Consider the following 14,697-nt stretch of genomic DNA (forward strand, 5'->3'; position numbering starts at 1 on the left):
TCAATTACTGTGTCAGTCATTCTGTTACAAAAAAGTGCTGCAAGCTCTTCAGAAAGGAAACAAATATTTTTCCCAACACGGTCAACAAATTTAAGGCCTGAAATAAACAGTCATGAAAAAACATATGCAATGTCTGGGGATTTTTTTTTGTATCCGTGGGGTCCTCATTTTCTCAAATCTCTCATAGATTTGAATTTCTTGACAGATCAGTGAAAATGGTAAAAAAAACATGACGTCCTATTTTTTGGCAGTCCACTAGACTACCAAAAATAGATATTTGAATAAGTACATTGAAACTAATGTATCTAAAAATTGCCGTATGATGCAGTGTTGGATTGGAGCGCCTACAGCCCACCAACAAAATACATTCTGAAGACCAGCTATACAGCTATATGCAAATATTGCCTGATAATAACACACTAATTCCTAAAAGGTCATCAGTATAAATATAGGATTTTGTCACTGACTATCACTGTTTCACAAACTATTTGTTTTATAGCGGTCATGCAATGTAATTACAACCTCATCACATTCACAGCTATGAGAGAGACTGTGCCTTTAATTAGGGAAAAGTAATAAGCCAAAGTGTTACGTCTCCACACATTTGAATTTCTCTGCCATCTTCTGGCCGCATTTTATGGCACAGGAGGTGTGTCCAGTAACTGCATGAAGGGGAAATATCTGCATATAAAATTGACATGTTGACTTTTTTTTTCTTTTGTAGATTGTGAGCCCCATATAGGGCTCACAATGTATGTTTTTACCTATCAATATGTCTTTGTAGAATGGGAGGAAATCCATGCAAACACAGGGGTAACATAACAAACGCCTTGCAGATGTTGTTCCTGACAGGATTCGAACCCAGGACTCCAACATGTTGACTATTTTCAAATTCATTTGTAACAGAATTTGACCACAGTTTTCTCCTCTAGAATATGTTAGGCTATATGGAGGCTAAATTTGTGATAAAAAAACAACAAAAACTGCTGCAGAAACCACACATAACAAATGCACATTTGCATGTCCTTCGGATTTGCAGTGAAATCTGCAGATATAAGTGTTGTAAGTTAAGCAGTTTACCCAAACACAGCATGGTTTTGTGTCACTATTAGAGATGAGCGAACACTAAAATGTTCGGGGTTCGAAATCCAATTCGAACAGCCACACACTGTTCGACTGTTCGAACGGGTTTTGAACCCCATTATAGTCTATGGGGGAAATGCTCGTTTCAGGGGTATGCAACATTCGATCAAATTCTACTTACCAAGTCCATGAGTGAGGGTGGGGCTGGATTCTTCTCCCTGCGCAGCGTCCCCGCGTCCTCTTCCGGCCTTGAATTCACTCTGCTAGGCATCGGGCCTGGGCAGAGCCGACTGCGCATGCCTGCACTACAAGCGGACATGCGCAGTCGGCTCGGCCCAGGCCCGATGCCTGGCAGAGTGAATTCAGAGCCGGAAGAGGACGCGGGAAAGCTGCGCAGGGAGAAGACTTCTAAAGGTAGGAGAAGAACCAGCGTTGATTGGCAATGTATAGCATTCTGCCAATCAGCGCTGGTTCTGCATCGAATCTTAACTTCGAACAACTAGTAGTACTCGATCGAGTACGAGTATTTTGAATACCGTAGTATTCGATCGAATACCTACTCGATCGAGTACTACTCGATCGAGTACTACTCGCTCATCTCTAGTCACTATCCTATATGTGTGAACATTCAGTGGGGGATGGTGAATTGCCGCCTTTCAAGTTTTTTGTTAGCATGTTGTGAAATGGTTGGTTTGAAGACAAATTAGAAACTTTAACCAAACTAGAGCTGGATTACGTGTGGACATATCCATAATTAATTCTTTTTCTGCTTACCATTCACTTGGAGGATATGAGTTTGATAAAGCTTATCATAGCCATCAGCATGACAGCTGTAATTCCCCATGTGGGTTGTGGTAGCCTTGGTAATGTATAAGGATCCATCATCCCCAAAATCCTAAAGGAATAATTTTAGAAAAACAAGGTTATTGTAATTATCTTAATACTGTAACATTAATTATCTTCTTCAACTTGGCACATTAATTGCAATGCAAGGCACTCGCTGTAATCATGAATGATGAATAGAGTCATCATACAGAATCAGCCAAGTAACAAGTAGAAAACAATTATTTACATTTTTACATAGTATATTTAAAGCGTAACTAAACTTTCGGACAACTTTTGATTTTCTGGCAGTGTTTGTGTCATTGATAAATATTGTAATATACTTTCTTAATAAATTCAGAATAATTTCTGTGAAATCCTGATTTTTTTCACTCTTTCTCTTGCTTCTGTATTGAGAGCTGTTTCTGCCTCTCACTGAATGTTACTGTGCATGTGCTGTAAAATGTAGAGAAAATGAGGGTGGGGAGGGTCACTTCAAACAGTTATATTCCAGACATTATAAAACATACAAACTCCTTTTGATGTCATATGGAAGAGGAGATTCTGTTTTTTCATGAGAAATACTACTGTGCTATCTAAATTATTTCCAGAGACATCACTAGTAGAGATGAGCGAACACTAAAATGTTCGAGGTTCGAAATTCGATTCGAACAGCCGCTCAATGTTCGTGTGTTCGAACGGGTTTCGAACCCCATTATAGTCTATGGGGAACATATACTCGTTAAGGGGGAAACCCATATCCGTGTCTGGAGGGTCACCAAGTCCACTATGACACCACAGGAAATGATGCCAACACCTCTGGAATGACACTGGGACAGCAGGGGAAGCATGTCTGGGGGCATCTAACACACCAAAGACCCTCTATTACCCCAACATCACAGCCTAACAACTACACACTTTACACACTCAATACCACCTCTCTGACAGTAGGAAAACACCTTGAAACATGTGTATTTGGCACTTGCAGTGAGGAGAGCTTGTCACCAGCAGTGAATTTGGCCCTTGTAGTAAGTTGAGGTTGGCACCAACATTTGTTTTGAAAATCAGGGTGGATTGAGCCTCTAACAAGCAGAGTTGGGGCAAATTCATGGTGGAGGGAGCCTCTAAAAACCCCAGTTTGGATCAATTCATGGTGGAGGGAGCCTCTAAAAACCCCAGTTTGGACCAATTCATGGTGGAGGGAGCCTATAAAAACCCTAGTTTGGACCAATTCATGGTGGAGGGAGCCTCTAAAAACCCCAGTTTGGACCAATTCATGGTGGAGGGAGCCTCTAAAAACCCCAGTTTGGACCAATTCATGGTGGAGGGAGCCTCTAAACAGCCCAGTTTGGACCAATTCATGGTGGAGGGAGCCTCTAAAAACCCCAGTTTGGGCAAATTCATGGTGGAGGGAGCCTCTAAACAGCCAAGTTTGGGCAAATTCATGGTGAAGGGAGCCTCTAAACAGCCCAGTTTGGGCAAATTCATGGTGGAGGGAGCCTCTAAAAACCCCAGTTTGGACCAATTCATGGTGGAGGGAGCCTCTAAAAACCCCAGTTTGGACCAATTCATGGTGGAGGGAGCCTCTAAACAGCCCAGTTTGGACCAATTCATGGTGGAGGGAGCCTCTAAAAACCCCAGTTTGGACCAATTCATGGTGGAGGGAGCCTCTAAACAGCCCAGTTTGGGCAAATTCATGGTGGAGGGAGCCTCTAAACAGCCCAGTTTGGGCAAATTCATGGTGGAGGGAGCCTCTAACCAGCCCAGTTTGGACCAATTCATGGTGGAGGGAGCCTCTAAAAACCCCAGTTTGGACCAATTCATGGTAGAGGGAGCCTCTAAAAACCCCAGTTTGGACCAATTCATGGTGGAGGGAGCCTCTAAAAACCCCAGTTTGGACCAATTCATGGTGGAGGGAGCCTCTAAAAACCCCAGTTTGGGCAAATTCATGGTGGAGGGAGCCTCTAAACAGCCCAGTTTGGACCAATTCATGGTGGAGGGAGCCTCTAAAAACCCCAGTTTGGACCAATTCATGGTGGAGGGAGCCTCTAAAAACCCCAGTTTGGACCAATTCATGGTGGAGGGAGCCTCTAAAAACCCCAGTTAGGACCAATTCATGGTGGAGGGAGCCTCTAAACAGCCCAGTTTGGGCAAATTCATGGTGGAGGGAGCCTCTAAACAGCCCAGTTTGGGCAAATTCATGGTGGAGGGAGCCTCTAACCAGCCCAGTTTGGACCAATTCATGGTGGAGGGAGCCTCTAAACAGCCCAGTTTGGGCAAATTCATGGTGAAGGGAGCCTCTAAACAGCCCAGTTTGGGCAAATTCATGGTGGAGGGAGCCTCTAAAAACCCCAGTTTGGACCAATTCATGGTGGAGGGAGCCTCTAAAAACCCCAGTTTGGACCAATTCATGGTGGAGGGAGCCTCTAAAAACCCCAGTTTGGACCAATTCATGGTGGAGGGAGCCTATAAAAACCCTAGTTTGGACCAATTCATGGTGGAGGGAGCCTCTAAAAACCCCAGTTTGGACCAATTCATGGTGGAGGGAGCCTCTAAAAACCCCAGTTTGGACCAATTCATGGTGGAGGGAGCCTCTAAACAGCCCAGTTTGGACCAATTCATGGTGGAGGGAGCCTCTAAAAACCCCAGTTTGGACCAATTCATGGTAGAGGGAGCCTCTAAAAACCCCAGTTTGGACCAATTCATGGTGGAGGGAGCCTCTAACCAGCCCAGTTTGGACCAATTCATGGTGGAGGGAGCCTCTAAAAACCCCAGTTTGGACCAATTCATGGTAGAGGGAGCCTCTAAAAACCCCAGTTTGGACCAATTCATGGTGGAGGGAGCCTCTAAAAACCCCAGTTTGGACCAATTCATGATGGAGGGAGCCTCTAAAAACCCCAGTTTGGGCAAATTCATGGTGGAGGGAGCCTCTAAACAGCCCAGTTTGGGCAAATTCATGGTGGAGGGAGCCTCTAACCAGCCCAGTTTGGACCAATTCATGGTGGAGGGAGCCTCTAAAAACCCCAGTTTGGACCAATTCATGGTGGAGGGAGCCTCTAAACAGCCCAGTTTGGACCAATTCATGGTGGGGGGAGCCTCTAAAAACCCCAGTTTGGACCAATTCATGGTGGAGGGAGCCTCTAAAAACCCCAGTTTGGACCAATTCATGGTGGAGGGAGCCTCTAAACAGCCCAGTTTGGGCAAATTCATGGTGGAGGGAGCCTCTAAACAGCCCAATTTGGGCAAATTCATGGTGGAGGGAGCCTCTAAACAGCCCAGTTTGGGCAAATTCATGGTGGAGGGAGCCTCTAACCAGCCCAGTTTGGACCAATTCATGGTGGAGGGAGCCTCTAAAAACCCCAGTTTGGACCAATTCATGGTGGAGGGAGCCTCTAAACAGCCCAGTTTGGGCAAATTCATGGTGGAGGGAGCCTCTAAACAGCCCAGTTTGGGCAAATTCATGGTGGAGGGAGCCTCTAACCAGCCCAGTTTGGACCAATTCATGGTGGAGGGAGCCTCTAAAAACCCCAGTTTGGACCAATTCATGGTGGAGGGAGCCTCTAAAAACCCCAGTTTGGACCAATTCATGGTGGAGGGAGCCTCTAAACAGCCCAGTTTGGGCAAATTCATGGTGGAGGGAGCCTCTAAACAGCCCAATTTGGGCAAATTCATGGTGGAGGGAGCCTCTAAACAGCCCAGTTTGGGAAAATTCATGGTGGAGGGAGCCTCTAACCAGCCCAGTTTGGACCAATTCATGGTGGAGGGAGCCTCTAAAAACCCCAGTTTGGACCAATTCATGGTGGAGGGAGCCTCTAAAAACCCCAGTTTGGACCAATTCATGATGAAGGGAGCCTCTAAAAACCCCAGTTTGGGCAAATTCATGGTGGAGGGAGCCTCTAAACAGCCCAGTTTGGGCAAATTCATGGTGGAGGAAGCCTCTAACCAGCCCAGTTTGGACCAATTCATGGTGGAGGGAGCCTCTAAAAACCCCAGTTTGGACCAATTCATGGTAGAGGGAGCCTCTAAAAACCCCAGTTTGGACCAATTCATGGTGGAGGGAGCCTCTAAAAACCCCAGTTTGGACCAATTCATGATGGAGGGAGCCTCTAAAAACCCCAGTTTGGGCAAATTCATGGTGGAGGGAGCCTCTAAACAGCCCAGTTTGGGCAAATTCATGGTGGAGGGAGCCTCTAACCAGCCCAGTTTGGACCAATTCATGGTGGAGGGAGCCTCTAAAAACCCCAGTTTGGACCAATTCATGGTGGAGGGAGCCTCTAAACAGCCCAGTTTGGACCAATTCATGGTGGGGGGAGCCTCTAAAAACCCCAGTTTGGACCAATTCATGGTGGAGGGAGCCTCTAAAAACCCCAGTTTGGACCAATTCATGGTGGAGGGAGCCTCTAAACAGCCCAGTTTGGGCAAATTCATGGTGGAGGGAGCCTCTAAACAGCCCAATTTGGGCAAATTCATGGTGGAGGGAGCCTCTAAACAGCCCAGTTTGGGCAAATTCATGGTGGAGGGAGCCTCTAACCAGCCCAGTTTGGACCAATTCATGGTGGAGGGAGCCTCTAAAAACCCCAGTTTGGACCAATTCATGGTGGAGGGAGCCTCTAAACAGCCCAGTTTGGGCAAATTCATGGTGGAGGGAGCCTCTAAACAGCCCAGTTTGGGCAAATTCATGGTGGAGGGAGCCTCTAACCAGCCCAGTTTGGACCAATTCATGGTGGAGGGAGCCTCTAAAAACCCCAGTTTGGACCAAATCATGGTAGAGGGAGCCTCTAAAAACCCCAGTTTGGACCAATTCATGGTGGAGGGAGCCTCTAAAAACCCCAGTTTGGACCAATTCATGGTGGAGGGAGCCTCTAAAAACCCCAGTTTGGGCAAATTCATGGTGGAGGGAGCCTCTAAACAGCCCAGTTTGGGCAAATTCATGGTGGAGGGAGCCTCTAACCAGCCCAGTTTGGACCAATTCATGGTGGAGGGAGCCTCTAAAAACCCCAGTTTGGACCAATTCATGGTGGAGAGAGCCTCTAAACAGCCCAGTTTGGACCAATTCATGGTGGAGGGAGCCTCTAAAAACCCCAGTTTGGACCAATTCATGGTGGAGGGAGCCTCTAAAAACCCCAGTTTGGACCAATTCATGGTGGAGGGAGCCTCTAAACAGCCCAGTTTGGGCAAATTCATGGTGGAGGGAGCCTCTAAAAACCCCAGTTTGGACCAATTCATGGTGGAGGGAGCCTCTAAAAACCCCAGTTTGGACCAATTCATGGTGGAGGGAGCCTCTAAAAACCCCAGTTTGGGCAAATTCATGGTGGAGGGAGCCTCTAAAAACCCCAGTTTGGACCAATTCATGGTGGAGGGAGCCTCTAAACAGCCCAGTTTGGGCAAATTCATGGTGGAGGGAGCCTCTAAACAGCCCAGTTTGGGCAAATTCATGGTGGAGGGAGCCTCTAAACAGCCCAGTTTGGACCAATTCATGGTGGAGGGAGCCTCTAAAAACCCCAGTTTGGACCAATTCATGGTGGAGGGAGCCTCTAAAAACCCCAGTTTGGACCAATTCATGGTGGAGGGAGCCTCTAAACAGCCCAGTTTGGGCAAATTCATGGTGGAGGGAGCCTCTAAAAACCCCAGTTTGGACCAATTCATGGTGGAGGGAGCCTCTAAAAACCCCAGTTTGGACCAATTCATGGTGGAGGGAGCCTCTAAAAACCCCAGTTTGGGCAAATTCATGGTGGAGGGAGCCTCTAAAAACCCCAGTTTGGACCAATTCATGGTGGAGGGAGCCTCTAAACAGCCCAGTTTGGGCAAATTCATGGTGGAGGGAGCCTCTAAACAGCCCAGTTTGGGCAAATTCATGGTGGAGGGAGCCTCTAAACAGCCCAGTTTGGACCAATTCATGGTGGAGGGAGCCTCTAAAAACCCCAGTTTGGACCAATTCATGGTGGAGGGAGCCTCTAAAAACCCCAGTTTAGACAAATTCATGGTGGAGGGAGCCTCTAAAAACCCCAGTTTGGACCAATTCATGGTGGAGGGAGCCTCTAAACAGCCCAGTTTGGGCAAATTCATGGTGGAGGGAGCCTCTAAACAGCCCAGTTTGGGCAAATTCATGGTGGAGGGAGCCTCTAACCAGCCCAGTTTGGACCAATTCATGGTGGAGGGAGCCTCTAAACAGCCCAGTTTGGGCAAATTCATGGTGAAGGGAGCCTCTAAACAGCCCAGTTTGGGCAAATTCATGGTGGAGGGAGCCTCTAAAAACCCCAGTTTGGACCAATTCATGGTGGAGGGAGCCTCTAAAAACCCCAGTTTGGACCAATTCATGGTGGAGGGAGCCTCTAAACAGCCCAGTTTGGGCCAATTCATGGTGGAGGGAGCCTCTAAACAGCCCAGTTTGGGCAAATTCATGGTGGAGGGAGCCTCTAAAAACCCCAGTTTGGACCAATTCATGGTGGAGGGAGCCTCTAAAAACCCCAGTTTGGACCAATTCATGGTGGAGGGAGCCTATAAAAACCCTAGTTTGGACCAATTCATGGTGGAGGGAGCCTCTAAAAACCCCAGTTTGGACCAATTCATGGTGGAGGGAGCCTCTAAAAACCCCAGTTTGGACCAATTCATGGTGGAGGGAGCCTCTAAACAGCCCAGTTTGGACCAATTCATGGTGGAGGGAGCCTCTAAAAACCCCAGTTTGGACCAATTCATGGTAGAGGGAGCCTCTAAAAACCCCAGTTTGGACCAATTCATGGTGGAGGGAGCCTCTAACCAGCCCAGTTTGGACCAATTCATGGTGGAGGGAGCCTCTAAAAACCCCAGTTTGGACCAATTCATGGTAGAGGGAGCCTCTAAAAACCCCAGTTTGGACCAATTCATGGTGGAGGGAGCCTCTAAAAACCCCAGTTTGGACCAATTCATGATGGAGGGAGCCTCTAAAAACCCCAGTTTGGGCAAATTCATGGTGGAGGGAGCCTCTAAACAGCCCAGTTTGGGCAAATTCATGGTGGAGGGAGCCTCTAACCAGCCCAGTTTGGACCAATTCATGGTGGAGGGAGCCTCTAAAAACCCCAGTTTGGACCAAATCATGGTAGAGGGAGCCTCTAAAAACCCCAGTTTGGACCAATTCATGGTGGAGGGAGCCTCTAAAAACCCCAGTTTGGACCAATTCATGGTGGAAGGAGCCTCTAAAAACCCCAGTTTGGACCAATTCATGGTGGAGGGAGCCTCTAAACAGCCCAGTTTGGGCAAATTCATGGTGGAGGGAGCCTCTAAACAGCCCAGTTTGGGCAAATTCATGGTGGAGGGAGCCTCTAACCAGCCCAGTTTGGACCAATTCATGGTGGAGGGAGCCTCTAAACAGCCCAGTTTGGGCAAATTCATGGTGAAGGGAGCCTCTAAACAGCCCAGTTTGGGCAAATTCATGGTGGAGGGAGCCTCTAAAAACCCCAGTTTGGACCAATTCATGGTGGAGGGAGCCTCTAAAAACCCCAGTTTGGACCAATTCATGGTGGAGGGAGCCTCTAAACAGCCCAGTTTGGGCCAATTCATGGTGGAGGGAGCCTCTAAACAGCCCAGTTTGGGCAAATTCATGGTGGAGGGAGCCTCTAAAAACCCCAGTTTGGACCAATTCATGGTGGAGGGAGCCTCTAAAAACCCCAGTTTGGACCAATTCATGGTGGAGGGAGCCTATAAAAACCCTAGTTTGGACCAATTCATGGTGGAGGGAGCCTCTAAAAACCCCAGTTTGGACCAATTCATGGTGGAGGGAGCCTCTAAAAACCCCAGTTTGGACCAATTCATGGTGGAGGGAGCCTCTAAAAACCCCAGTTTGGACCAATTCATGGTAGAGGGAGCCTCTAAAAACCCCAGTTTGGACCAATTCATGGTGGAGGGAGCCTCTAACCAGCCCAGTTTGGACCAATTCATGGTGGAGGGAGCCTCTAAAAACCCCAGTTTGGACCAATTCATGGTAGAGGGAGCCTCTAAAAACCCCAGTTTGGACCAATTCATGGTGGAGGGAGCCTCTAAAAACCCCAGTTTGGACCAATTCATGATGGAGGGAGCCTCTAAAAACCCCAGTTTGGGCAAATTCATGGTGGAGGGAGCCTCTAAACAGCCCAGTTTGGGCAAATTCATGGTGGAGGGAGCCTCTAACCAGCCCAGTTTGGACCAATTCATGGTGGAGGGAGCCTCTAAAAACCCCAGTTTGGACCAATTCATGGTGGAGGGAGCCTCTAAACAGCCCAGTTTGGACCAATTCATGGTGGAGGGAGCCTCTAAAAACCCCAGTTTGGACCAATTCATGGTGGAGGGAGCCTCTAAAAACCCCAGTTTGGACCAATTCATGGTGGAGGGAGCCTCTAAACAGCCCAGTTTGGGCAAATTCATGGTGGAGGGAGCCTCTAAAAACCCCAGTTTGGACCAATTCATGGTGGAGGGAGCCTCTAAAAACCCCAGTTTGGACCAATTCATGGTGGAGGGAGCCTCTAAAAACCCCAGTTTGGGCAAATTCATGGTGGAGGGAGCCTCTAAAAACCCCAGTTTGGACCAATTCATGGTGGAGGGAGCCTCTAAAAACCCCAGTTTGGACCAATTCATGGTGGAGGGAGCCTCTAAACAGCCCAGTTTGGGCCAATTCATGGTGGAGGGAGCCTCTAAACAGCCCAGTTTGGGCAAATTCATGGTGGAGGGAGCCTCTAAAAACCCCAGTTTGGACCAATTCATGGTGGAGGGAGCCTCTAAAAACCCCAGTTTGGACCAATTCATGGTGGAGGGAGCCTATAAAAACCCTAGTTTGGACCAATTCATGGTGGAGGGAGCCTCTAAAAACCCCAGTTTGGACCAATTCATGGTGGAGGGAGCCTCTAAAAACCCCAGTTTGGACCAATTCATGGTGGAGGGAGCCTCTAAACAGCCCAGTTTGGACCAATTCATGGTGGAGGGAGCCTCTAAAAACCCCAGTTTGGACCAATTCATGGTGGAGGGAGCCTCTAAACAGCCCAGTTTGGGCAAATTCATGGTGGAGGGAGCCTCTAAACAGCCCAGTTTGGGCAAATTCATGGTGGAGGGAGCCTCTAACCAGCCCAGTTTGGACCAATTCATGGTGGAGGGAGCCTCTAAAAACCCCAGTTTGGACCAATTCATGGTGGAGGGAGCCTCTAAACAGCCCAGTTTGGACCAATTCATGGTGGAGGGAGCCTCTAACCAGCAGAGTTGTGGGAAAGCAGGGTGGAGGGAGCCTCTAACCAGCAGAGTTGGTGGAAATCAGGGTGGAGGGAGCCTCTAACCAGCAGAGTTGTGGGAAAGCAGGGTGGAGGGAGCCTCTAACCAGCAGAGTTGTGGGAAAGCAGGGTGGAGGGAGCCTCTAACCAGCAGAGTTGTGGGAAAGCAGGGTGGAGGGAGCCTCTAACCAGCAGAGTTGGTGGAAATCAGGGTGGAGGGAGCCTAGTATTAGCAGAATTGTGCAACGCTTATGGTGGATGAGTATGAGGATGCGGAGGAATTGGAGAGGTTGAGTACAGACATGGAGTTTCATGTTGGGGTGCTTTACACAGGTGGGCACAAAAATGAAGGCTCTATCCAGTGGTGGTTCATTTTTATCAAAGTGAGCCGGTCGGCACTCTCAGCTGACAGACGGGTGCACTTGTCAGTGATGATGCCACCGGCTGCACTTAACACCCTCTCAGATAGGACGCTGGCGGCAGGACAGGACAGCACCTCCAAGGCATATAGGGCAAGTTCAAGCCACAGGTCCAACTTCGACACCCAATACGTGTAGGGCGCAGAGGGGTCGGAGAAGACAGGGCTGTGGTCGGAAAGGTATTCCCGCAACATGCGCCTATACTTCTCACGCCTGGTGACACTAGGACCCTCCATGGCGGCACTTTGGCGAGGGGGTGCCATCAAGGTGTCCCAGACCTTAGACAGTGTGCCCCTCGTTTGTGTGGACCGGTGAGAACTTGGTTGCCTACTGGAGGAACTGCCCTCCCTGCCGCCAACGTCACATGCTGGAAACATCTCCATCATATTCTGCACCAATTGCCTGTGGCAAGCATTGATGCGATTGGCCCTCCCCTCTACCGGAATAAAAGACGAGATGTTGTTTTTATACCGGGGGTCAAGGATAGCAAAGATCCAGTACTGGTTGTCCTCCATGATTTTGACAATACGATTGTAATTACGGTTGTAAAGCACCCCAACATGAACTCAGCCATGTCTGCCACAGTGTTAGTTGGCATGACTCCTCTGGCCCCACCGGAAAGTTCAATCTCCATTTCCTCCTCATCCTCCATGTCTACCCATCCGCGCTGCAACAATGGGACGATTCGAAGTTGCCCGGAAGCCTCCTGTATCACCATCACATCATCGGACAACTCTTCTTCCTCCTCCTCCTCCTCCTCCTCCTCCTCCATTAAACGCAGTGAAGCGGACAGATGTGTGGACCTACTCTCCAGCTGTGACGGATCAGATGCTATCCCTAACTCCTCTGTGTGATCTGAGTTATCCCTGATGTCAATCAGGGATTCTCTCAGAACACACAAGAGCGGGATTGTAAGGCTCACCATCGCATCCTCAGAGCTCACCCTCCTTGTGGACTCCTCAAAGACCCGTAGGATGTCACAAAGGTCTCTCATCCATGGCCACTCATGGATGTGAAACTGAGGCAGCTGACTTTGTGGCACCCTAGGGTTTTGTAGCTGGTATTCCATCAAAGGTCTCTGCTGCTCAACCACTCTATTCAACATCTGAAACGTTGAGTTCCAGCGTGTGGGGACGTCGCACAAAAGCCGGTGTTGTGGCACATGCAGGCGTTGATGGAGAGATTTTAAGCTAGCAGCGGCTACTGTCGACTTGCGAAAGTGGGCGCACATGCGCCGCACTTTCACCAGTAGCTCTGGAACATTGGGGTAGCTCTTTAGGAAACGTTGCACCACTAGGTTGAAGACGTGGGCCAGGCATGGAACATGTTGGAGTCCGGCAAGCTCCAGAGCTGCTACCAGGTTCCGGCCGTTATCACAAACGACCATGCCTGGGCCCAGGTGCAGCGGCTCAAACCATATTGCCGTCTCATCGAGGAGGGCATCCCTCACCTCGGAGGCAGTGTGCTGTCTGTCCCCCAAGCTGATCAGCTTCAGCACAGCCTGCTGACGTCTACCAACGCCAGTGCTGCAACGTTTCCAACTCGTAGCTGGGGTCAATCTAACAGCGGAGAAGGAGGCGGTGGCGGAGGAGGAGGCGGTGGCGGAGGAGGAGGCGGTAGAGGAGGAGGAGGGGGGTGTTCTTCTCGTGTCCCTGCCAGGAATGTTAGGCGGGGAGACGAGGTACACCGGGCCAGTTTGGGAAGCAGCCCATCCTCAACTACATTCACCCAGTGTGCCGTCAGTGAAATGTAGCGTCCCTGTCCGCATGCACTTGTCCACGCGTCGGTGGTCAAGTGGACCTTTGTGCAAAGCGCGGAACTAAGGGCCCGCCTGATGTTGAGTGACACGTGCTGGTGCAAGGTGGGGACGGCACACCGGGAGAAGTAGTGACGGCTAGGGACGGCATAGCGAGGTGCCGCAGTTGCCATCAGGTCCAGGAAGGCGGGAGTTTCAACAAGCCGGAACGCCAACATCTCCTGGGCCAGCAGTTTAGCGATGTTGGCGTTCAAGGCTTGCGCGTGTGGGTGGTTAGCAGTGTATTTCTGCCGCCGCTCCAATGTCTGAGAGATGGTGGGTTGTTGTAAAGAAGCGCCTGATGGTGCCTTTGATGGTGCAGGAGAAGGAGATAAGACAGGAACAGGGGAGGATGAGGGAAAAGTCAACAAAGTGGCGGAGGCAGATGAAGTGGTGTCCTGGCTCGTCCTCTGGAGTGCATCGCCAGCACAGTCAACAGTGGCAGTGGCAGAGGCAGAGGCAGTGGCAGAGGCAGTGGCAGTGGCGTGAACGGCAGGCGGCCTTTGTCCTGCCGTTGCTGCCTGCCACTGATTCCAGTGCTTGGATTCCAAATGACGGCGCATTGAAGTGGTGGACAGGTTGCTCTTCTCAGAGCCCCTAATCAATTTCGAGAGGCAAATTGTGCAGACAACACTATATCTGTCCTCGGCGCATTCCTTGAAAAAACTCCACACCTTCGAGAAACGTGCCCTCGAGGTGGGAGTTTTTTGGGGCTGGGTACGATCTGGAACATCTTGGGAGATTACGGGTGTGGCCTGGCTTCGCCTAAGCTGCTGACCTCTGCTCTGCCTCTAGCTACCCTTTTTGGTACTGCACCTGCCTCAACATCCACACTACTTTCCCCGCTTGACATCCCCCTTGTCCAGGTTGGGTCAGTGTCCTCATCATCCACCACTTCCTTTTCCAACTCCTGTCTCATCTCCTCCTCCCGCACAATGCGCCGGTCAACTGGATGCCCTGACGGCAACTGCGTCACATCATCGTCGATGAGGGTGGGTTGCTGGTCATCCACCACCAAATCGAACGGAGATGGAGGAGACTCTAGTGTTTGAGCATCTGGACACAGATGCTCCTCTGTTAGGTTCGTGGAATCGTGACGTGGAGAGGCAGGTTGAGGGACAATGAAAGGAGCGGAGAACAGCTCTGGGGAGCAGGGACAGTTGAGGTTATTGTTCTGTGAAGCTTGGGAATTTTGGGAGGAAGGAGGACAAGACTGTTGGGTAATAGGAGGAGAGGAGGCAGAGTCTGACTGGCTGCTGGACAATGTGCTGTAAGCATTCTCTGACAGCCATTGCAAGACCTGTTCCTGGTTCTCGGGCCTACTAAGGTTTGTACCCTGCAGTTTAGTTAATGTGGCAAGCAACCCTGG

At 49.6% G+C, this 14,697-nt stretch overlaps 1 protein-coding gene across 2 annotated transcripts in view; it reads right to left on the reverse strand.

Annotated features, from left to right (window-relative positions):
* FSTL5 (follistatin like 5) overlaps positions 1-14,697 on the reverse strand; it is a 530,583-nt gene that overhangs the window by 98,401 nt on the left and 417,485 nt on the right. For both annotated transcript variants that reach the window (XM_075288185.1, XM_075288178.1), the window contains exon 8: positions 1,858-1,978. In XM_075288185.1, the coding sequence (XP_075144286.1) occupies positions 1,858-1,978 (121 nt within the window). The remainder of the gene's footprint in view (positions 1-1,857; positions 1,979-14,697) is intronic.

The sequence above is a fragment of the Leptodactylus fuscus genome, chromosome 1, assembly GCF_031893055.1.
Source record: "Leptodactylus fuscus isolate aLepFus1 chromosome 1, aLepFus1.hap2, whole genome shotgun sequence".
Classification (NCBI taxonomy): Eukaryota; Metazoa; Chordata; class Amphibia; order Anura; family Leptodactylidae; genus Leptodactylus; species Leptodactylus fuscus.